Source organism: Danio rerio, chromosome 23, assembly GCF_052040795.2.
Source record: "Danio rerio strain M-AB ecotype USA chromosome 23, GRCz13ab, whole genome shotgun sequence".
Taxonomy (NCBI): Eukaryota; Metazoa; Chordata; class Actinopteri; order Cypriniformes; family Danionidae; genus Danio; species Danio rerio.
This window is the reverse complement of record NC_141043.1, coordinates 32,749,791-32,774,111: the sequence shown is the minus strand read 5'-3', so window position 1 is coordinate 32,774,111 and position 24,321 is coordinate 32,749,791. Positions and strand designations below refer to the sequence as shown.

The window sequence follows — 24,321 nt, the reverse complement described above, 5'->3', positions numbered from 1 at the left end:
GACTCTGGATTGCCCTCATACATCTGTTTGCTCCTGTGTTGATCATTGCTTGCCTAACCATCCTGTCAATAAAACCCTGCATTTGGATCCTCACCCCTGTTGTCAGTGTCACATCCACTGGTTACAGAAGACTCAGCCACAGTGTTTGTGTTTGAGCAGTACTTATAGTCCATGAATCAGTCCTAGAGCAGCTTCAGCTGTGAAAGTCTAATCATTTGAGACTTGGAGCAGGTGTGTGTGTGTGTGTGTGTGTGTGTGGTGCATGACTGAATATGCTGTCCATACCATGGTGGATTTGTAGTTCATGTGAAAGGGAGTGTTTACCAGCGATCTCAGGTTGTAGATCGCTGGTGATTGTGACTGATTCAAGTTGCTAATCATAAATAGGAAAAGTGCTTAAAATTAAAAGTGATGAAATGTAAAGGTACATATAATGACACCATTTTTGTCAAATTGTTTCTCGATTTGCTATATAAAAAAATAAACGAGGATAACCCTGACAAATTTGTTAAATTGTTTCAATGTCCTGCTTCAGCATTGGTTATTCAACATTTTCAGACATCCTTACCTCTCCTCACGATGCTTTTCTTTCAAGCTTCATGGATTGAGAGGCTCTTGTAAACTCCCACTCAGCGCATTTCCTTTTTTTATTCACAGATGGTCGGTTTGCTACAGAAATGGCCAGAATTGCCAGCCCTACACGCTCTAGAACTTCTAGACTACAGTTTCCCAGACCCTCATGTCCGCTTCTTCACCATCCGCTGCCTCAGGAAGCTGCCGTGAGTGCTCTGCCTCTCGAAATAACACTGAAAAGGAAAAAAATATATAGCGATGTCTGCGCTGAATGCATGCATGTCAAATTTGAATGAAAAAAAACACACAAATTATTGTAAATTCAAAAAGCCCTTGCAAATGTAAATAGAAAAGATATAAAATAAAATAAAAACAAAGATTTTAAAGAATCATTTGGGTAAAATAAGTAAAAATATTAATAAAAATCATAGAATTAATTATAAAATGATTTCATTACAATATACTACAGGGCATAGTTAATGTTAGTCAGCGTAACATGAACAACACATTTATTAAAGGATGTTGGTTAATGGAAATACAGTTGTTCTTTTAGTTCATGTTAGCTAAATGTTAACAAGCGCAGCGTTTGATTTTAATAATGCAGTAGCTAATGTTTAACCAATAAAGGCTGATTTATACTCCTGCATCAAACGCCGGCGTATGCTACGGCGCTGACGCATAGCCCTTCGCCGTGGCCGTCGGCGTCGCTGACGTGCACCTCTCAAAAAATTTAACTACACGTCGCAACGACGCATAGCGCAAGCTCTGTGATTGGTCGGCTTGGTATCGCTGACGAGTCTGGGCGGGACCGAGAGCTGCGTGAATGGTGCAACCTGATGGAGCGATTGTTTACAAGTGTGGAGTCCCGTGAAGGAGCTCCGGATGGAAAGTTTTGTTTTGTGTTTACCTCATAGTTAAAGTTGTTGCACGTCCACCGGTTCCTGCCTCAAAATGAGCGAGTTTGAGCCACTTGTACATCCCGGAAGTGTTCAGGAAAAGCAAAACAGCAGCGAAGAAGCTCGACACAGAGGAACATTTACACCTCACTGCCAACTAGCGTTTCGGAAGTGTTAATGCAGACCAACAGAGACAGCACACAGAAGTATAAATGCACAGCTACGCGTGTTGCATGCGCCGTGGGTTACGCCGGTCACTTGACGCAGAAGTGTAAACCAGGCTTAAAGGCTGTGCATTTGGTGCCAATAGTCTAATGGTACTGCACGCTGTCATATAGCACCAATGTGCTCACGGTGACCCGAGTTTGATTCCCGGCTCGAAGTCCTGTGACGATCCTTCCCCTCTCTCTGCTCCCAATGCTTTTCTGTCTTTCCTCCACTGCCCTATGTAATAAAGGTGAAAAAAGGCCTAAAAATAATATAATTTTTTTTATATATAAATAAGGGCTGTGCAAGCATAGTTCATTGTTTGTTCATGTTAATAAGCACATTAATTACCATTAACTGTGTGTTACCAATCATTGATAATCATTAATTATATTCATAATTTCTTTATATTTGCAGCCGTGTTGTAAATGAATCCATGTTTCATAGCTGTCAACATTCAGCTTATTAAAAATGGCTTAAATGTAATGTGATTTCATTACAGATTTTCATAATTACATCTCATGAATTTGTTTTGTTTTCTCAACAGCGATGATAAGCTGTTTCAGTATCTCTTGCAGCTGGTTCAGGTTCTAAAATACGAATCATACCTGGACTGCGACTTGACCAGTTTCCTGCTCGAACGAGCTCTGGCCAACAAGAAAATAGGTCACTTCTTGTTTTGGCACCTCAGGTATTAATAAATCTTTGAGTGCACTACAGTGATGCCTTCATACTCCTTCCAGTGTCATTTACAGGCTTTATTTTTTGTGCTTTGTCTAAAGGTCAGAAATGCATGTACCCTCAGTCAGCTTGAGATTTGGACTGATTCTGGAGGCCTATTGTCGTGGGAGCATCTTTCACATCAAGAGCTTGATGAAACAGGTTTGTTGTGCTTATTTCTTGTGTGAATTTGTTATTTTAGCACCTCAAGTTTTTGTGCATATGTTTGCTGCGAATCGTCTGTAGTAACCTGAAGTAAACGGCTAAAGCTTGTATTTGCCTCATGTGGCCCTTTTTGACACTTACTGCCCGAACTTAGCACTTGACTCATTTTTTGGTTACTCGTTCTGGTAAATGTCACTTTGTTTTGCGCCATTTCTGGTAAGAAACAGTGTTTGTTCATTCAAGCATGTTAAATGTACATGTATAAATATAGTAAATAAGCCCAGGGGTCTGGAATGGGTTTTTTCTTATTTGCAGCAGCAGTTCCACAGTGACTGTGCTCTACATTTGAATGTTTAATAATAGCAGACCACTGGAAGGAAGAGGAACTCTCTGTGTGGCTGAAAGTTTGCAGCTGTTTTCACGTATGCTTGTAAATAGAGTAGCTGACCTCTGTTAAAGGCAAAAAAATCAACATTTTTTTCAAATTACTTACAGCCGTGTTGTTCCAAACTTATACATTTTTTTCACTTTTAAATATTTCCCAAATGATGCTTAACATTTCCATTAGCAAGGAAATTTTCACAGTATGTCTGATAATATTTTTTCTTCTGGAGAAAGTCTTACTTACTAATTTGTTTTATTTCGGCTAGAATAAAAGCAGTTTTTATTTTTCAAAAAACATTTTAAGGTCAAAATTATTAGCCTATTTAATCTATTTTTTTCTGATAGTCTACAGAACAAACCATCATTATACAATGACTTGCCTAATTACCCTATCCTGCCTAGTTAACCAAATTAACCCAGTTATGGCACTTTAGGCTGTATAGAAGTGTCTTGATAAATGTCTAGTCAAATATCATTTACTGTCATCATGGCAAAGATAAAATAAATCAGGTATTAGAAAAGAGTTTTTCAAGCTATTATTAGCAAAATTTAGCGTTTTTATTTTTATTTTTGTGTTTTTTAAAAGCATGATGGTAAAACACAAGCGTGGTTATGAATGTATTAAAAATATGCTTGTTTGTTGTAAATATTCATCAAAATGACAAATATACTAATTTGTGCATCTCCTGACTTCCGTGTTCAGTCAAAACGCTATTGTAGACGATTTATTCAGGGAATTTTTTGTACCCCTTGGTTTCAAGTGTGGTACTGAAAAATCTCAGTTTGAAGGGTTATCTAGCCCTTCCCCTTAACACCTTTAAGCTAAAGAGAATTGGTAAGGGGAAGGACTAAGGGGTAAAATTGGGATTGGGCCTAAGAGTCAGGAGTGCAGTTCATAAAAGCACATTACTGGCTTTGCCAACACTGTGGCACTTTTATTTGTTTTTTGTTTACATGGCTGCCGGGTATTTTAAGTTGAGGAGCTATTTGTTTTTATATTAGATTTTTTTAGAATAGAAGTTAAATTAGATGTTAGATATATTTATATTTAGATGTATGTAGATGTTAGATATATTTGTATTTAGATGTTAGATGTATTTGTATTCAGATGTATTTAGATGTTGGATGTATTTGTATTAGATGTATTTAGATGTTAGATGTATTTGTATTAGATGTATTTAGATTTAAATTAGATGTTAAAATACGGTGAGTTAATAAGAGAATAAGGAACATTCTGGACCTTTTCTTCACTCTTTATTCTTTTTTTATGTATTATAGAAATATCGGATCGGGTTTCGGTATCGGTAGATACTCAAAATCAACTCAAACTCAAGGGCAAAAAAACTGATTGACTCATCTCTACAACAAACAGAAATCTCTTCCAAAATCCTTTTCCTAATCTTTCTGTATGAAATGCCTACTTTACAACATCCAATCAGTTTGCAGTAGGAAAAAACAAGTCATACCCACCGTTTTCTCATTTATATTCAGTTTCTCTAGGAATTGCAGCACAATACAAAAAAATGGTTGCAGCTTTCAGTTCATGCAGACTTTAATGACCTTTTTTTGATCTTGGAGATGCGAAATGTACCTGCAGTTCTAGAATCACCCTTATGTTTGTTGTGTCTTTTTTTCAGAACGAGGCTCTAAATAAGATGAAGGCTCTAAATGACTTTGTAAAGTCGGCCAGTCAGAAGGCAACCAGGATACAGACTACCGAGGATATGAAAGTGTGCATAAAACAGGAGACATACATGGAAGCTCTCTCCGATGTTGTTTCCCCTCTTAGCCCAAGCATAATTCTGTGTGAACTCTGGTACCATTGACTTATTATTCTCTATAAATGTGCCCCTTGTAGGGATATACAATGTTTGTCATCTGGGATGTCATATTTACAGTTTTAACAGTTTAGTTTGAAAGCAAAATTAATAATAATAATAATAATTTTATTATAAAATATAAATTAATAATGTGTTGCATGTAAGATGCAGTATTTATTATCATTTATCATCTAATAATTATTGCTTTAATTTTACTGCAAAAATACTGTTTTTAGTTTTAAACCAATAATAATAACAATAATAATAATATTAATAATAAAATAAAAAGAAAATGTAGGGACATTCAATTTTATAATTACTGCTTTAACAGTTTAGTTTGAAAGCAAAAAAATAAATAAATAAATAAATAAATAAATAATGTGTTGCATGTTGGCTTATGCAATATTATAATTAATTGTTACATTTAAAAGCAAAATAATAATAATAAAAATAATAACAATGATTAAATAAAAAAATGTGTTGCATGTAGGGATGCAATATTATAATTACTGGTTTAACAGTTCAGTTTAAAAGCAAAAATAATAACAATAATAATAATAAAATTAAAAACTAATAATGCATTGCATGTAGGGATGTATGGAAAGTCTATCATCTGGGATGCCTTAATTACAGCTTTAGCAGGTTAGTTTGAAAGCAATAATTATTATAATAATAATAAATAATGCGTTGCATGTAGGGTTATGCAATATTATAATTACTGGTTTAACTGTTTAATTTAAAAGCAAAATAATAATAATTAATAATAATAATAATAACAGAATTAAATAAAATGAAATAAAAAAATTATGTGTTGCATATAGGGATATGTGCAGATCGTGTTATTTGTTAACCTCGCTTACACATTGCTTAATACACACAGGGTGTACAGCAATATGCAAATTTCTTTACAAATGAAAAAGCATTAAAGGATTAAAATATTACAAAAATTATTACTTTCTAGCCTACATAAATATAAAAACCATACTATCATGCCTGCTTCATCTCGGGAGGCTTTTTTAGTTAATTCATGACAATTTGCTTTTGTATAATGTTGTTATTATTATTAGTAGTAGTATTTACTATATGCATATTTATAGTAATTTTATTAAAAACAAGCTTAGACTTGCCCACCTGTCAGGTTTTAGACCATATGGGGCACAGCATGTGTATTTGGATATTTTTTGGCCACAGTTCGTTATTATTGTTCATTTATTCATTTGCTGGAAATTAGAACTGAATTTAGAAATAGTTTTGAAACAAATATTTGCGCTTAACTAACAAAATTAATTATTTATAGGCTAACGGATGTCTGTGTGTTCAACACGTTTTCCTATCCACAAGAGTGAATGTGAAAGTAAAGAATGAGGAGGCTCATCTTTTGTTCTCGCACTGCAGATGTTTTTCACTTACAAAGTCTACCATGCAAATAGCAAATGCGCTATAGCACGACGCAACTGACTCTTAAAGGGAATGGGAGATGAGACTCTGATTGGTTTATTCTAAAAAACACACCTATAACTTGTTAAGAGAATAAGCTCAACACTATTAGACCATGCGCAGCGGCACAAAGCGGATTTTTCCATCCTTAAAATAGCAAAAGGGGATTCTGACACGCCCTTAATGCTTTTGCGCCCTTCGCTTTGCAATTTGCGCATGGATCGTCAAAATAGAGCCTCTGATGTGTTGCATATAGGAATATGCAATATTTATCATCTGGGATGTCATAATTAAAAGCAAAAATAAAAGCAAAAATAATAATAATAATAAAATAAAGTAGAAAATAATTATTTCTTTATTTTTTTTATATAATAACATATTTTTAAATAATATATACGACGATCAAGTGTGCTGTTTTCTCAGTTATCAATGAGATTTCTTAATGTGATTTTTACACAACAGAATTCAAATTCATTATATTTGAATAATTATCATGATTTACAGTAACCATTACAGTACTCACCCAAATTATTGGGTAAATAATTGTTTCAAGTAATCTCACATGGATAGATTCTTTCAATCTTTAAGTTGTAACTCGATCCACTGCATTATGTAGTGCGCCTGATACAGTAATTCAGCAATGCTATTAAAGATTTGTTTGCACGGCATGCAAGCTGCATACAAACAGCTACTAGAAAGCAAAGAGCGGTTTTGCAACTCTGACTTGTGTGTGTGTGTGTGTGTGTGTGTGTGTGTGTGTGTGTGTGTGTGTGTGTGTATGTGTGTGTGTATGTGTGTGTGTATGTGTGTGTGTGTGTGTGTGTGTGTGTGTGTGTGTGTGTGTGTGTGTGTGTGTGTGTGTTTGTGCTTTTACTTGATTGTAATCTTCTCGTTTCAGTGCAGACAAATGCAAGTTCATGGACTCAAAGATGAAACCTCTATGGCTAATGTACAAGAGCAAATATGATTCCGTGGGCATTATTTTCAAAAACGGAGACGGTATGGACACAGTGTCATGCTACCTCACATCTTTGGCATGCACATAATTAGTGACTGAAAAAAAATGTTGACCTTTTCTTTGTTTTTATTTTAGATCTGAGGCAGGACATGTTAACCCTTCAGATGATTCAGATAATGGATATTCTATGGAAAACAGAAGGTCTTGACCTCAGGTTTGTGTAATTAATTATTAGTTACTAGTTTTATAATTATTAAGCATAAAACTATCATTAGCATAAAAAATGAACAGCAAACATCCGTATAACAGGCTATCCGTAGGTTCCTAAAAAGTTTTAAAATGTCTCAAAGGCTTTAATTTTAGGCCTTAAAAAGTCTCAAATCTACTGTATGTTGTATTGTAGGTATTAAATATTTTTTACAGGTTTTAATTTTCCTTTGTTCATGTATAGCTACACAATCTGGCCATTAACACCCATACAATCACCAACAATCCCAATCTCAATAAAACGTTTAAAAGTTCTACATTTACTTAATGCTGAAGATACTGACCTGACCTATTTTTATTATTATTATTATTAATATTATTGTATTAATAAATGTATTCAATTGTAATATTGTTTAGATAAGGCAAGTGAAAATCTTTTACAACTGGGATATTCTAATAAAATCCTTAGCATTTAGCCCTGTATAAGTCTAAAATTTCATTCATAATGGTCTTAATGTCTCAAAGGCCCCGTTGACACTGGCAGTTAAATGTGACCTAATTCCGTTTTTTTTTTTTTTTTTTTTTTTGGCCTCCTTATGTAGAAATAAATCAGATATAAATCGAATATGTGACAATGTGACTGTCATGTAAACAGTCAGATCGAATTTATTGTGGCATTCTGTTTTGTATGTCATTAAACTTGCGACAATGTGGTGCTTCTCCGCGGTTAAATGACATAGAAGAAAGAGCGTGTGTGGTGATGCCAGTGTGGTAAACAACAACAATACATGGAGGATACATGGAGGAGGAAAGAAGTCAGTAGCCACAATTTTGCTCCCACCAGACCTGAGATCTCTCTCGTACCCACAAATTCCTCTGAATGGTGATGATGCGATGACAGCCCTTTCCCACCTCCTCCGCCTCAAAATCATTTTAAAGTTTGGCAAACTTCGTGATTTTCTTAACTTTTGCTTTTTGTTATCATACACGCACTGCAGGCTACTCATAGAACAACTTCATTCTCTCCAACACCTGTGCACACACAGGCAAAGGCTACATCTTCAACTATACACACACATCAGGGCTATACCATTACATAAACTGTGGGACTGAACCATTCACTGCTTATACTACACTTCACATATTTCACAGGGTTAAAAACAAGGCAATTTCTTCCATCGTGGCTAGTGTGGCACAGATGCTAGAACCTGCCTTTATGCATGCGCAACATCCTAAATGGTATGGCAAGTGTAAACACATGAATCGGATACAGGTCACAATTAAAAGAACTTATGAACTGGCAGGCAAAAAAATCAGATATTGGCAACAAATTAAAATTGGGCATCAAGACCTGACAGTGTTAACGGGGCCAAAGAAGCTTAAGATTAACTTGGTGAAACCTGTAGAAATCTTGATATAAATTCTTATTATGATGCAATATAGATCAAACAAAATACATTATATAGATATTGTATATAAACTGTTTTGTTAATACATTTAAGTGATCTCATAACTAAAAGACAATATAAAGTTGAAGATAAACATATTATCTCTATAATGTGAAATCTTTCTAATTATTTTTCAAATATTTCCCAATGGATGTTAAATAGAGCAAGGGAATTTTCACAGTATTTCCTATCACATTTTTCTTCTGGAGAAAGTCTTATTTATTTTATTTTGGCTAGAATGAAAGCAGTTTTTATTTTTTAACAACCATTGTAAGGTCAATATTTAAGCCCCCTTAAGCAATATTTTTTTTTGATAGGCTACAGAACAAAATATTAATGTACAATGACTTTATGAATTAACAAAATAACCAAGTTAAGATTTGGTCTCACTTCACCAAGCTTGATCTTTCCAACGCATTAAACTGCGAAACCTGTCGCACGAGCTTTCGTTTCTGGTCTGCTGCACTCACATGAGTATGAATGGAAGTCTATGGGTAGAAAAGTGATGTGTGATCACGGCATTACCTGTAGATTTCAAACAAGCCTAAAGTACTCAGTTAGTACAATCAGGTGTGTTTAATTAGAGTTGGAACTAAACCGTGTAGAGCTACAGCCATCCAGGAATTGAGCTTGGCACCCCTGCTCTAAACATACAGTTGAAGTCAGAATTATAAGCCCCCCTGTTTTTTTTTCCTCAATTTCTGTTTAACGGAGATAATTTTTTCCAACACATTTCTAAACATAATAGTTAACTCATACTTTTATAACTGATTTATTTTATCTTTGCCATGACGACAGTAAATGATATTTGACTAGATATTTTTCAAGACACCTCTATACAGCCTAAAGTGACATTAAAAGGCTTAACAAGGTTAATTAGGTTAACTAGGCAGGTTAGGGTAATTAGGCAAGTTTTTGTATAACGATGGTTTGTTCTGTAGACTATCAAAAAAATAAAGCTTAAAGGGGCTAATAATTTTATCCTTAAAATGGTTCGTAAAAAAATAAAAACTGCTTTTATTCTAGCCAAATAAAACAAATTAAGACTTTCTCCAGAAGAAAAAATATTATCAGACATACTGTGAAAATGTCCTTGCTCTGTTAAACATCATTTGGGAAATATTTAAAAAAATAAAATAAAATTCAAAGGGGGCTAATAATTCTGACTTCAACTTTATTTATATAAAATATTTTTATATATTCAGCAAAAATCAGTCCAGGGCACTTGAAAAATGTGGAAAGAATATTATAAATACCTTTTTAGGTGCCTTGGACTGATTTTTGCTGTTTATTCTGATGATCCCCTCACCCAAAGAACACAGACACATTATTTAAGCTACTCCTGAGCACATGTTGTTTGATTTTGGCTATGTATATATATTCATTTAATTATTTATTAGTTTAAAAGAAACAATTTCAGTTCATATTCATGTTGTTTGATCTCAGAATGCAGCCCTATGGATGCCTTTCAACCGGCAATAAAACAGGTCTCATCGAGGTGGTCAAAAACTCAGACACTATCGCCAACATCCAGAGAAACAACAGCAACAGTGCAGCCACTGCTGCCTTCAACAAGGACGCTCTTCTCAACTGGCTCAAGTCCAAAAACCCAGGGTGAGCAGCAGACTCTATAACCTCTAGAACACCGCACCACAGCACTGCACTGCAAACAAGCCTACTGTATATATCAAAACAATCAGGCCTCCGGTTTAACATCATTCGAGAAGCTTGCATAAGCTGTGTACTCTCAGAGTTAAACCTTTCTTGGCTCCTTTGACCTTTTGGTTTCTATGAAACTGTAGAGTAACATCAAATGCACTTAGCTTGCAGAAGGTGCAGCGGTGGAGTAAATTTTACCCTGCGTTTCCAACCTCGTATGTTCTTGCCAGGTGTTTTCCACCAAAGAGGCTTGATGCGCATATTGTTTTGGTGATAAAAACAGCTAAGGAGACAAGCTGCACACTAAGATGAAACCACAAAGTGTGTTACGTTGTGTAACAGTTTTTTTATTTTGAAAGTTTTGTAAGAATGTGCAAAAAAGAGAGATATTTTTCTGGAATATGCTGATTTGTGGAAGTCAGAGTATCTGGGGTTTTTTAGGCATCAAATAAACCTTCAGCATCAGCACTTCTCATTGACACAGTGACATTACTTTCCTTTACATAGTTTTTGTTTGTTTTTAGCACTTCGACGACTAAAAATGCTGGCTAATTTTTGTGGCTAACCAAAAACAGCAACTCACTATGATGCATGCATGATTTTTCTTCTAGTGTATCCTGTTTATTCATGACCTCCTCTTGAACTTGCTGAACTCCTGAAACTAGAGCGCAATAAAGAAAGACATTGACGGCTGGTCTGAAATGGAGATATGCCCCCTGTGGACGTATCCGGTTCAGCTCGCCTCTTTTCACTTACTGTAAATGCTACACTATATCATAAGGAATCATTTGCATCACAGTATTGGACACTCATGTTAGGCTCACAGATTAGTTGTCTAATGCTTCATACCTCTTGAAGTTATCATTCATCCAATAATGAATATTTGCTGTTCAATCCTCAGCTCATCTAATATGTAGATTTTTTATTCAGTAAATAGAACAGTAATGATTTTCTTTAAGGATTGAATGGTTTTATGATTCATAAACTTGCTCCACGTCATGATTTTACTCTGTAGATGTTAATCCAGGATCGCATCGTACTCTGGCTGACAAAAGTCTTGTCGTCGATCCCAGTTGTAAGAGCAACAAGTAATAACTTGACTTCTAGTTAATCATTCGGAAAAGTGGCAGAGGGTAGATTTTACAGATGAATCATTTGTTGAACTGCATCCCAATCATCACAAATACTGTAGAAGACCTATTGGAACCCGCATATACCCAAGATTCTCACAGAAATCAGTCAAGTTTGGTGAAGGATAAATCATGGTTTGGGGGTGTGTGAGAGATCTGCGGAGTGGATGGAAACATCAACAGCCTGAGGTATCAAGACATTTGTGCTGCCCATTACATTACAAACCACAGGAGAGGGCAAATTCTTCAGCTGGATAGCGCTCCTTCTCATACTTCAGCCTCCACATCAAAGTTCCTGAAAGCAAAGAAAGTTAAGGTGCTCCAGGATTGGCCAGCCCAGTCACCAGAGCTAAACACTATTGAGCACGTCTGGGGTAAGATGAAGGAGGAGGCATTGAAGATGAAAATAAAAATTCCTGATAAACTCTGGGAGTCCTGCAAGAATGCTTTCTTTGTCCAGATGACTATTGATAAGTCATTGCAGAGATGTATGGATGCGGTCCTCCAAGCTTACGGGAGTCGTACACAATATGAATTCTTTTTCCACTGGACCATGACTTTACATTCTATACTGTACATTATTTCTGTTAAGTGACAAGACTTTTGTCTAAGCAGAGTCAGACCTTACTGTTCTAAGTAAATAATTAAAAATCGAGACATGATTATATTTTATTTTGGTAAAATAAGCAGAATCTAGAGGCCTTTGCCTTTTTTATAAGCCACTTCTGCTACCAATTGATCAACTAGAAGTCAGGTAATATATATATATATTTCTTTTTTCCAAAACTTTGATAGACAACAACACTTTTGTCAGGTAGTGTGTGTTGATCCTGAAAAACCTATTCCCTACCCCTAAACTCAACCATGACTGTAAATTATTCCCAAAAGCAGAAGGTAATAATAGTTAGATAACAATCATGTAAAAGCACATAAACCTAATTTTATGCCTAAACTTAATTAAAACTTTAAACATATCCCTTAATTCTGGTTGGCTGATTGAAATGTTTTTTCCAGGATTAGGCTACAAGCACTTTGAAAGTCAGAAAAACATGGTAAACAAATTTAAAACCTGCGACTCTTTATGATACATTCAGATCTTAGAAATCAAAATGATCATTGTTATAAGATTTAATCTTAATCCTTGGTAAATGGTTATAAGCATTACTCTTCCTGAAACAATGATGGAATAGATAAGGAATAAAATGTACTATGCGCATCTGTATTACAGGTACAGTTGTAGCTTTTAGTCTAGCCTGGCATAATAATATTCATATAAATTCTTCACATTGCATTGTTTTATTTGCATTCTATTTGTAGCAGTTTCTTGTACACTTGTAAGTAAAAGTGATAAAAAAAAATGTACCAAATCAGAATGGTTTGGCACAATTTAAGTCTTTATTATGGGATCTGAGCTGAACAGACTGAAACATTACACATTCACTCGACATGTTAACAGTGAATGTCTTGGGTGACTCATAGAGTGACTTATTTATCTGAGTGAGAAAATTATCTGACAGTTTCTGTTATCTGATAAAAACAAGACAACACTTTGGCAACCTTCAGTGACACAGCATATGCATTTTAAATAAATGTATTTAGATATAGTTTAAATGGTTTGAACTCCATTTTCAGGAGATGAAAGTAAAATATACTGCAATAATTTGTATTAATACATGCAAAAATACGGTGTTTTGGTGTTTGCATCAAATTAAATTTACTAAATTAATTTTAGACCAACTGAAAGCATGATTGGATGGGTGGAATTGTCCACTTATTAACATATAAGCGAGCAAGCTAATTAAAATAAACTGTATTATATTTAATATTATTTAAACAAGGATAGTGATGTGCACAGTATAAAGATTTAAATATTTACTAATTATTTTATAATTTGAGGCTTTGCAGTAATTCTTATAGTGTCTTTTGATGCAATGTTTCTCAACCACGTTCCTGGAGGACAACCAACATTGCATGTTTTGCATGACTCCTTTGTCTGTCACACCCAATACATGTTTTCCAGTCTCTGCTGATGATTTGAGTCAGATGTGTTTGGTTAAGGGAACATGGAAAATGTGCAGTGCTGGTGGTTCTACAGGAACATGGTTGAGAAACACTGTTTTAATGTCATCATATTCATTTTCCTTTGGCTTAGTCCCTTTATTTATCAGGGGTCGCCACAGTGGAATAAACTGCCAACTTCCAGCATATGTTTTACGTTTCAGATGCCCTTCTAGCCGCAACCCAGCACTCAAAAAACACCCTCTCTCACATTCACACAAATACACAATGGGCAATTTAGCTTATTTAATTAAACTATACCGCATGTCTTTGGACTGTGGGGGAAACCAGAGCACCCGGAGGAAATCCACGTGAACACCGGGAGAACATGCAAACTGAACCAGCCAGTATTAGAACTAGCAACCTTCTTGCTGTGAGGTGACAGTGCTAACCACTGAGCCTACGTGTTGTCTCCGATAGACATTTTAATGTGTGAAAATTTTTAAAAATATATTTGTGTGTGTTTTAATAGGTTTGCACACAGGAAGTATGTGGTACAATAATGGCGACAATTATGAATGAACACATTATTCTTGCTGTATTTTCTAGGGATAAACTGGATCAAGCCATTGAGGAATTCACCCTTTCGTGTGCAGGCTACTGTGTAGCTACATATGTTCTGGGAATAGGTGATCGGCACAGTGACAATATCATGATTAGGGAATCTGGGCAGGTGAGATTCATTCAGCACCTCATCAGTATTGTGTAATCATAAACTGCATCACAAGATGGCACCAGCCATCCATAAGGTCTGCCATAGAGTGGGCACCTTTTGGATATACAGTTTAAAGGAGAGATTGTTCTCAACACATTTCTAAACATAATACTTTTAATAACTCATTTCTAAGAATTGATTTCTTTTATCTTTGCCATGATGACAGTAAAATAATTTTACTATATATTTTTCAAGATAATAGTATTATGTTCAAAGTACAATTTGAAGATTTAAATAAGTTATTTTGGGATGTTAGGGTAATTAGGCAAGTCGTTGTATAACTGGTTTGTTCTGTAGACTATTGAAAAAAATAGATATTGTTTAAAGGGGCTTAAAATATTGACCCTAAAAGGTTTTTAAAAATTCAAAACTGCTTTTATTCTAGCCAAAATAAAACGTGTACAACTTTCTCCAGAAGAAAAAATATTATAGGAAATTCTGTGAAAAATTCCTTACTCTGTTAAACATCATTTGGGAAATATTTGACAAAGAAACAAAAACACAAGGGGGCTACTAATTTTCACTTCAACTGTATACTCTGGGATTTCTGCTGTTTTCTAAAAAAATGTTACAATTTTGTTTGCAGTTGTTCCATATAGATTTCGGGCACTTTTTGGGGAACTTCAAGAGCAAATTCGGGATCAACAGGGAACGTGTGCCTTTCATTCTGACATATGATTTTGTTCATGTAATTCAGGAGGGACGAACCAACAACAGTGAGAAATTCGAAAGGTCAGTGCACATTTGATATGTAAATAACTAAAGCAACTCAAAATATCCTGCAAGTTAAACAATTTGATGGCACTATTTGAAGTTTAATTAGTTTTTTGTGTATTTTGTTGTAAACTTTTTATATATTTCTGCAGTTTATTTCAAATCTGTCAATTGCATTTAGCAATTTAAGCAACTCATAGAAATATGATATATGGCAATATATGCAGATTAAATTTATGACCCACAAGGTCATATCTGGATTTCACATACATACAATATATCTCATATGTGGCATTTATGTATACATATATTATTCAACCATTGGAATTATAGCTAATATATTAGCTGTTATTTGTTTATATGTGGCCATACAATATATGTACCAATCAACGAATATGTTTGAACATACAGTATATCTACGTATTTGTAATTCCAACGGTTAAATGTATATGAAAAAGGCTATTTTTGCAAAATTTTGAAATAAATGTACCATATATGACATATGTATGTGAAATCTAGTTATGAACTTTGTCATAGATGTAAGTTGCATATATTTTCTTAGATTAAATTTCTATAGACCTTTTTCTTAGAACGCGAAAATACCCATTATGCTTTGGGTGTATGTGCAAGGAGAATGCTAAGAACTTCCGGTGGGCAGCCGATGCATGTAAAAAGTCACATTTGGACAGCTTTGAAATGATAGTTTTAATCTATTTTGCCTGCTTTATCATCTTTGAACTAATACTGCTGTTGATCAGCACCACCTCCTGGACTGATCATTTAAAAAAATGCGATCTAAATGGGATAGAAAGCAATTGCTCTGAGGCGTTTTCCCCTCGTTGTCAGACGTTATCTTCTGCTGTTTAAATGAAGCATCGTCATCGCTGAAGTCCACAGTTTCTCTTTCTTTCAAACATATAACCAGCCCCAACAAAAGTTATTCTCCAAAATGTTTGACACACACACGTAGCCGACTGTACTGTCCCACTAACACACTGATTTAATAACTGTGACAAAGTGAAAATATGGTGTCATTTTGAAATGACAGAAAAACACAAACCGTGGTACATACTACACACTAAATCAAACATAAACGGCTCGTGATTGGAATGAACAGCAAATCAGCCAGCAGAGTATCAGTAACAGACTTTTATTGGTCATTTTCGTAAATTGCATGACTTTCATACCTGTAAAGTTTCATACCAGTAATTTGGTCTGCTCTATAATGCAGTGAAGTATTGTGTGTGCGTGCGTGTGCGCGTGTACGTGTGTAGTTTGGAACGTCAGACATGTGAACTAGGAACGTTTTTCGCTCGCGCTTGAACCACATCTGACAGATTATAATGGCCTTTCTTGTGTGTCACAAAAACACTCTGTAATCCATTAAAAACGCTATTGAAACCCATTTCCAGAGTGCAAATTACCTATTGTAAACACTGTAAATGGAAGTTCTAAACCAGGGGTCACCAACATGGTCCCCGCGAGGATCACATGTGTTGCCCGCAGGCCTATTCTAAAAATAGCTCACCATAGCGCCACTTACCAGTAGGCTTCATCTAATATAGAAGTATCATTTAAAAATGTAAATATTTGCAGAGATATATAAAAATAAAGTGTTGCACATTGATACATTAAATACAGGGTATTTCCTACCCTGTTAAATCATTGTTGCTAACTTTTGTGAGAATCATTAACATGGTCAGTGTCTTGGATGAATATCATTAATTATAACCTAAAGTATAATTAAAAGTAAATTGAGCAAATTTGTTTTTTGAGTAGTGTTTATCAAACTGGTAGTCCTCCACATTATTCGGTACCCAAGAAGTAGCTCTCAGTTTCATAAAGGTTGGTGACCCCTGTTCTAAACCATTCTACTGGAAGACGCTGGTCACTATGTCGCCCACCATGCAGCAGCCACGAAAATGGTCTACATAAGAAAATCTAATCAAAAAGAAACAACTATGCAATTTTTTTTATGTTTTTATGTCTGTAATTTATAGAAACTTTTAGAAATAGTAAGATTGCATGTGTGCTTATGTTTGCCAGGTTTCGCGTCTGTTGTGAACAAGCCTATAAGATTCTTTGCCGGAACGGGACTCTTTTTGTGAATCTTTTTGCCTTGATGAAAGCTGCAGGTCTTCCGGAGCTCAATTCTTCCAAAGACATCCAGTATCTAAAGGTAATAACCACGTCGTTTCACGTCCAGCTGATTATTTATTACCCATGAAACTTTGTTTACACAAGTCTAAAGTATGGTGGCTTAACGTAGTGCAATTTAAGAAAACACATGCAATTGCAAAAAACACCAGCAAATTGAAAAAAGATCTTCATCCGTTTGACAGCAAACGTGCTGCAAATTCTCACAATGCAAACACATTTTTAAAAAACACACTGCGTTTTCTCACAGTGCAAACAAATTTTTAAAACGCATGCAATTTTTCACAGCACTTTCAAATAGCACAGAACAGAATGGAAATGTTTCAAGTCATTATTATTATCATTATTATTTTTTTATGATAATAATAATAATAATAATTATTATTATTATTATTATTGTTATTATTATATGATTATTATACTATTATTGGTGAAAAAGTTTGAGAACCATTATATTATATTATATTATATTATATTATATTATATTATATTATATTATTATATTTTTATTATATTATATTGTATAATAATAATAATATATTTTATTTATAACACGCTTTTCTAAAACCCAAATCGCTTACAAGTGGGTAAAAACAACAAAGCACAGTAAACTCAAAAAAATACGATAAAAAACACAGCAAAAATAAAAGAAAACAAATTAAAAACAGACCTAAAAAGATGAGTTTTAAGTAGCTTTTTAAAAGTGTCTAATGAACCGGCATTCCTAATGTTGGTGGGAAGAGCATTCCACAGTTTGGGAGCACGGAAAGAGAATGCCCTACCTCCCATGGTGCTGAGTTTGCAGCAAGGCTGAAACAGTGTAGGACCCGAGGCAGAGTGTAGACAGCGAGAGGCAGAGGAAACGGATATCAGGTCACAAATGTAACCGGAGCAGAACCATGAACTGCTTTATATGTTAAAATCAATGTCTTAAAAGCAATACGAGACTTGACGGGCAGCCAGTGAAGCTGTTGGAGTATAGGAGTGAAGTGCGACCAAGACGATGTATGCGTCAACACACGTGCCGCAGAATTTTGTATGTATTGCAAAATCTTGAGAGAATTTGCTGGTAACCCTCTCAACAGGCTATTGCAAAAATCCAAGCGAGACGTGATAACAGCATGGACGAGTCTTTCAGCATCAGGCCTCGAGAGGAAAGGACGTAAGCGGGCTATATTACGAAGATGATAAAAGGCCGTTTAAGTTACATGTTTAAAATGAGGCTTCAGACTAAGCTGGGAGTCCAGGAGAACATCGAGATTACGCACCTGCGGAGATGGTGATAAGACCCATCAACCGTTAACTCAAATTCACTACACCTCTTGACGTTAGAGGGAGTGCCAACCAATAAACTCTCAGTTTTTGAACTATTCAGTTAAGATAATTGTTGCATCCAAGCTTTAATTTCAGTTAAGCAAGCGTTAAGTGATGACATTGATGCCGATGAATTAGAAGTGTTAATATACAGTAGATCTGTGTGTCATCGCCAAAACAATGATATCTAAATCCCAAATTTTTGCAGGATTTGACCAAGAGGCAACATATAAATACTAAATAGAAGTGGACCAAGTACTGACCCTTGGGGGATTATATTATATTGTTTTTATTATTTTGGTTGCATTGTTACGTTTTTTTTATGTGTTTGTGTTGTGAGGATTTGCAGCATGTGTGCTGTGATATGGATAAAGATCTTTTTCTAATTTGCTGGCGTTTTTTGAAATTGCAGAACATTAAGTTCTCTCGACCACCGTGCTAAAGGGTAGTTCACTCAAAAAATTCAAAATACATAGAATTAATTAACCCTCAAGTAATTCATAACCTTGGTGAGTATCACTAAAACCTAAAGAAGAAATTTTAAAGAAAGCTGAATCCTGTAACTATTTACTTCCATTGTAACGGCGGGGGATGACACAAACAACTGGGGTAAGATCCAAATGCAGGTTTATTCTTCTTCAAGCAAGCAATGGTCAATACAGGTGCAAACGGGTATGTGTAGGCAGTCCAGAATCGTAATCAGTAAACAGGCGAGAGGTCAAAAGGCAGGCGGCAGGCAGGGAGAACAAGAGTATACAAGGCTAGGTAAAACACGGGGAAACAAGACAAGGAATAACGCACTGTAATGTCATCTACTGATAAACAAGACTCAAGAATCAAGACTGAATGGGTGAGTGTGTGGCTTAAATAGTGTGTGCAATCAGTCTCTGACAATCCTCAGGTGGTGTGAATGTAATCAGTCTAGATGAGTAAACATTTGTGTCTGGGGGAAGTGCATGTATGAATATGTAGTCCAGGAATGGCGAAATTGTAGTCCATAAGTATGGTGAGTGAGAACCAGCGATCTAATGGAATACGATCGCTGGTAATCGTGACATCCATAATATTTAATTTATCTACTACAATCAATGGGTTTTTTTATTATGAAATTGTGCTATTCATTTTGATTTTGCTATAAATTACTTATTATAAAACATATTTTTGTCAGTATGGAGGGCCAATAGGGTCTATCCATTTTAAATGTGTTTTAGCAACCCGGGCTCATTGTGGAAACGTAGTCCCGCGGACGTTTCTGGAGACCACGGAATACGTACCGGCGGGAACGTACGGCTGCAGTTTTTGTTTTTGCGAATCCGCGAGTGTTCTTGCGTGAACCCCCCAAAGGCCGCTGTCCGACTGACCGGATGATTGACTGTGTGACCAGCCAATCGGCCGATCCCCCCTCCTCCTTCTCTGAACCCAACCAATGTTACTGATTGTCCCGCCCGCCCACTTGCTTTCCTAAACCCAAGCAACAGTTTACAAAGCCGTCCAAAAAAAGAAAAGCCCTGATTTTTTTTTTCTACCGTGTTTTCGGATTTCACCGCGTCCTCACCCTGTTATGAAACTCGTTCACTTAATTTTTGGGATTTTGTTTTTGTCTTACCTGATTGCTGAATCCGCTCTTTCCCGGACTCGAAACCGATCGCTGTAGTCGACTCCTCTCTGCATTTCGAGCCTGCCGACGTACACGGTTAGCAGAGTGGACAAACAGGTTGCAGTGGAGAAGCCCTCCACAAGGAGGTAAGCGGTCGGCCGGCTGTGAACAGCGTCACACCGCCCCGCAGCGTTCGCTTGAAAAAAATAAACGCGGACGTACGTACCTCCCGGGACGTATTCCGCTGTCTCCAGAAACGTCCGCGGGACTACGTTTTCAGAATGAGCTTGGGTTGTGTTTTAGTAAGCACAGACCTGCACAATTTGTGTGGTGAGACGATACTTTTTTGGAAAGTAAAATGACATATTTGTATATGTACAATACTAGTATACCATCACAATACCTTTCATGAATAAGCATGACATAAAAAAAAGCTTGTTAATGTATAGGAACACATTGCATATGCAAATTGAGTCACAAATACAGCAGTGTCATTGGCTGTTCTTGCTAAAGCTTCAATTGTCAAATTTCTTTTAAAGATATTTAGTCATGATTCAGAAAATCTTGTAAGTTGGACTTTTTTTTGTCACAGGACTCTTTGGCACTGGGGAAATCGGAGGAGGAAGCACTGAAGAACTTTAAGGTCAAGTTTAATGAAGCTCTACGAGAGAGTTGGAAGACCAAGGTGAACTGGATGATGCACACATTTGCCAAAGATAACAGATAAACAACGCTCGATCACAGACTGCTAAAGAAGACCCAGCGAAACCCTCTTGATGCAGAGTTTTGTTTTCAACCAATGCAGCTTTTGGAGATGTTGCAATGCTGTCTGGCATCTGTCCTGCCATGCAAAAGCAAAATATGACCAGATTATATTGAAAATCCTACGGTTTGCCTTTGCAGGGCAGTAAATAAATATAGCGAATGTTTACATCGGTGACGTACATACTACTAAATAAATCTTTTGTTTTAGTCTTTTAAGGAGAACATTTTGCGACACGATGCACTGAAAATGGAAGCTACTTATTTAACAAACAAACTATCGGGGTGATACTAATTTAAGCATCTCTGGTCACTCGAACCGAGAAAAAAAGCAGAGCAACATAGTTATTGTATTTATCATTTCTGTACAGCGTATAAATCACTTCGGGTCAGGAGAAAGCACTTTGAGGGCTTTCACAAGGTTTACATTTTCATTTCTGGATTTTCTTTTGTTTACATGAATTTGTACATATTTAGTGTATCATACGTATATTTGCATTCCTTAAAGCTGTATTTTTTTTCTCATCTGGATGCCTTGTATAATAGGAGCGTTGTTCATCAGGAAAGCCTTTGTATAGTGTAGTGGTGTACATGAGAAGACATTTTTGTATGTCCTTGTAGAAACGAGCCTTAAATATTTTGTATCTGTGGGGTATTCTGTGCCTTTGGGATGAGACACAAGCCATCTTGAAGACGTGTCCAAAGAGTTTGCTTATCGTTCAGTGAAAATCAACAACAAAAAAGGGATGTTTGCCTAAGACTGCTGTATTATAAATCAGGGCGAAATGAAGTGTTATTGCTCTGTAGAAATCTGCGCCTGTGTAAATGTGTGCCTATATTGAATATAGAGTCACTCGCGCTTTTGTTTGCTCTTCCGGTTAAACCTTAATCACTTCCAGAATGTATCACCTCAGTATTCTCTATCCTACTCATGAAGATAATGTTGTTTATTTTGAATCTTGAAATGTCCTCTAGAATGTGAATTTTTAAAAGAAGAGATTTAAAAGCAAATCAATCTAATCTTTATATATGAAAGTGCTGTAAACGCCCATTAATTTTAGCAATGTTAGGAGATTAGTGCACTGCAGAAAAACTTTCACCTAGTGGATGTATTTTTGTGAATTAATTTGAAGTGAGTACCTCTTATAAAGGGATAGTTCTTCTAAAATGTCATCCTTTACTTTTGATTTATTCCAACAGCAAACTTGTTGAACAGAAAAGAAGATATTTTGAAGAATGCTGGAAACCTGTAACCATTGACTTCCATAGTGGTTTTTATTCTACTGTGGAAGTCGATGGTTACAGGTTTTTGGCTTTCTTTAAGTATCTTCTTTTGTGTTCGACAGATTAAATAAACTCATGAAGCTTTGTGAACAACTTGAGGGTCAGTAAATAGTCAGTACATATTAATTTTAGGGAGAACTATCGCTGTAAGCCATGAGAAATTCTCTAAGCCATCTTCTGTTCTCGATTATGCACCATGAATCTCCAGGATTTTTCTGTTACTAATTAATTTTCTTCAAACCGAACTGCTTTGGTATGATTTTTTTTTATACTTTTGAGTTATTGAATTGTGCTATTCGTTTTCATTTTGCCATAAATTATTGATAATGAAACTGATTTGTGTGCTTTTTATTTGAAGAAGTCATTATATTCATTCATTTTCTTTTTGGCTTAGTCCCTTAATCAGGGGTAGCCACAGCGGAATGAACCGCCAACTTATCCAGCATATGTTTTACGCAGCGGATGCCCTTCCAGCTGCAACCCAGTATTGGGAAACACCTATACACTTTTGCATTCACACACACACACACACACTACAGCCAAATTAGCTTATTCAATTCACCCATAGCGCATGTCTTTGGACTGTGGGGAAAACTGGAGCATCCGAAGAAATTCACAAGAACACAGGGAGAACATGCAAACTTCACACAGAAATGCCAACTGATCCAGCCGGAGCTCGAACCAGCAACCTTTTTGCTGTGGGGCGTATGTGTGTCCCTTTGCGCCACACTGATGCCCTACCTGTGATGTAAAATATTGGTTCAAGAAATATATTCCGATTCTTTTAGTTTGACAATTCATTTAAATGGTTAGTGCGGGGTTTAATATATGTCATATCCAACCACCAGAGGGCGCACAAAATATTTTACCTTTACAGGTTATGTAAGGCAGGGGTTCCCACACTTTTCAGCCCGCGCTCCCCAAAATAAAAATGTCAGTAACTCACGATCCCCATTTTTCAATGTGGTTACACTGTAAATATATAAACGTTGCATACACAACTAACATGAACATATTGACAACACAAAAATGCAACAGCCTATTAACCATATATATTTTTGTCATTTATTGATGGCTGATTTTTTATTTGCATGTTGTTGTTGTTTCTTTAACGCAACTATTAATTATTTTTTGTGAGTTATGAACAAAATATGGTAATTCAAATAGTTTAATAAAATTTATTTGAGTTTTGGAAATCACGTACGCGACCCCTTGTCATTAGTGTCCCGCGACCCCCATTTTGAGAACCACTGATGTAAGGTACGATTACCATGCTATCATTAAGGTATGCCATTACCCTGCAAATTACATAAAATGAAATGGAAACACCTCAGTTTCACAAAAACTCGCTGATGTTGCAAAGCAAAGTATATATATTTTTCTTGACTACATTTGAAGTCAGAATAAGCCTTTCTGAATAATTAGACTTATTTTATCTGTCAGGACGAGAGTACATACTTTTTTACTAGATATTTTTCAAGATAATAATCAGCTTGAAGTAAGATTTAATGATTTAATTACGTTAATGTGCTATATGCACACTGACTTTTAATTTCAAGCAGCCAGCCTCAGCGCTTACTGTTTTTCCATTATAAAACTGCCAAGTTAAAGGTCTGAAATTATTTTTACTTATACTGCCTAATAGATATACGATATAAAGTGGGTCTCCGACCGGAAAAGAAGCACTGCATTAAATGACATTTCTTACCGCCATGTCTGTAAAATATGACTGGATTATTCTACCACAATTTTCAATGGAGTTTCTGCACTCGTCTGATGATCCTGACGACGCTAGCACAGTCTTTTTTTCTCGTTTTACATTTGAACAACTTAATGAATGCTTAAGTCTATTTAACTGAATGTATTGTAATTGCATTACAACATTGATGCTGTGAAAGGAACCCTAAATTGAAATAGTCACATTTATCTTTTACCGGAAGTTTATCACTGGCTGAAAAACTCTAACTGTGCAAATAGCCCATAAGGTTCACTAGGCAACTAGGTATAACAGCAATTTGTTATGAGGACAAATGAAAAAATATATATTGACCTTAAAATGGCCTTACATTTTTTTAAAAACTGTTTTTATACTAGCTGAAATAAAAGAAGACTCTCT

At 35.7% G+C, this 24,321-nt stretch overlaps 1 protein-coding gene across 2 annotated transcripts in view; it reads left to right on the top strand.

The window, feature by feature from the left end:
- Window positions 1-22,537, top strand: part of pik3cd (phosphatidylinositol-4,5-bisphosphate 3-kinase, catalytic subunit delta) — a 56,437-nt gene extending 33,900 nt beyond the window's left edge. For both annotated transcript variants that reach the window (XM_087305412.2, NM_201199.1), the window contains 11 exon segments: window positions 658-779; window positions 2,224-2,367; window positions 2,459-2,558; window positions 4,583-4,761; window positions 7,101-7,201; window positions 7,296-7,374; window positions 10,262-10,429; window positions 14,212-14,335; window positions 14,964-15,109; window positions 17,138-17,270; window positions 20,752-22,537. In XM_087305412.2, coding sequence (XP_087161538.1) covers window positions 658-779; window positions 2,224-2,367; window positions 2,459-2,558; window positions 4,583-4,761; window positions 7,101-7,201; window positions 7,296-7,374; window positions 10,262-10,429; window positions 14,212-14,335; window positions 14,964-15,109; window positions 17,138-17,270; window positions 20,752-20,886 — 1,431 coding nt within the window. In that variant the 3' untranslated portion in view covers window positions 20,887-22,537.
- Window positions 22,538-24,321: the final 1,784 nt, after the last annotated feature.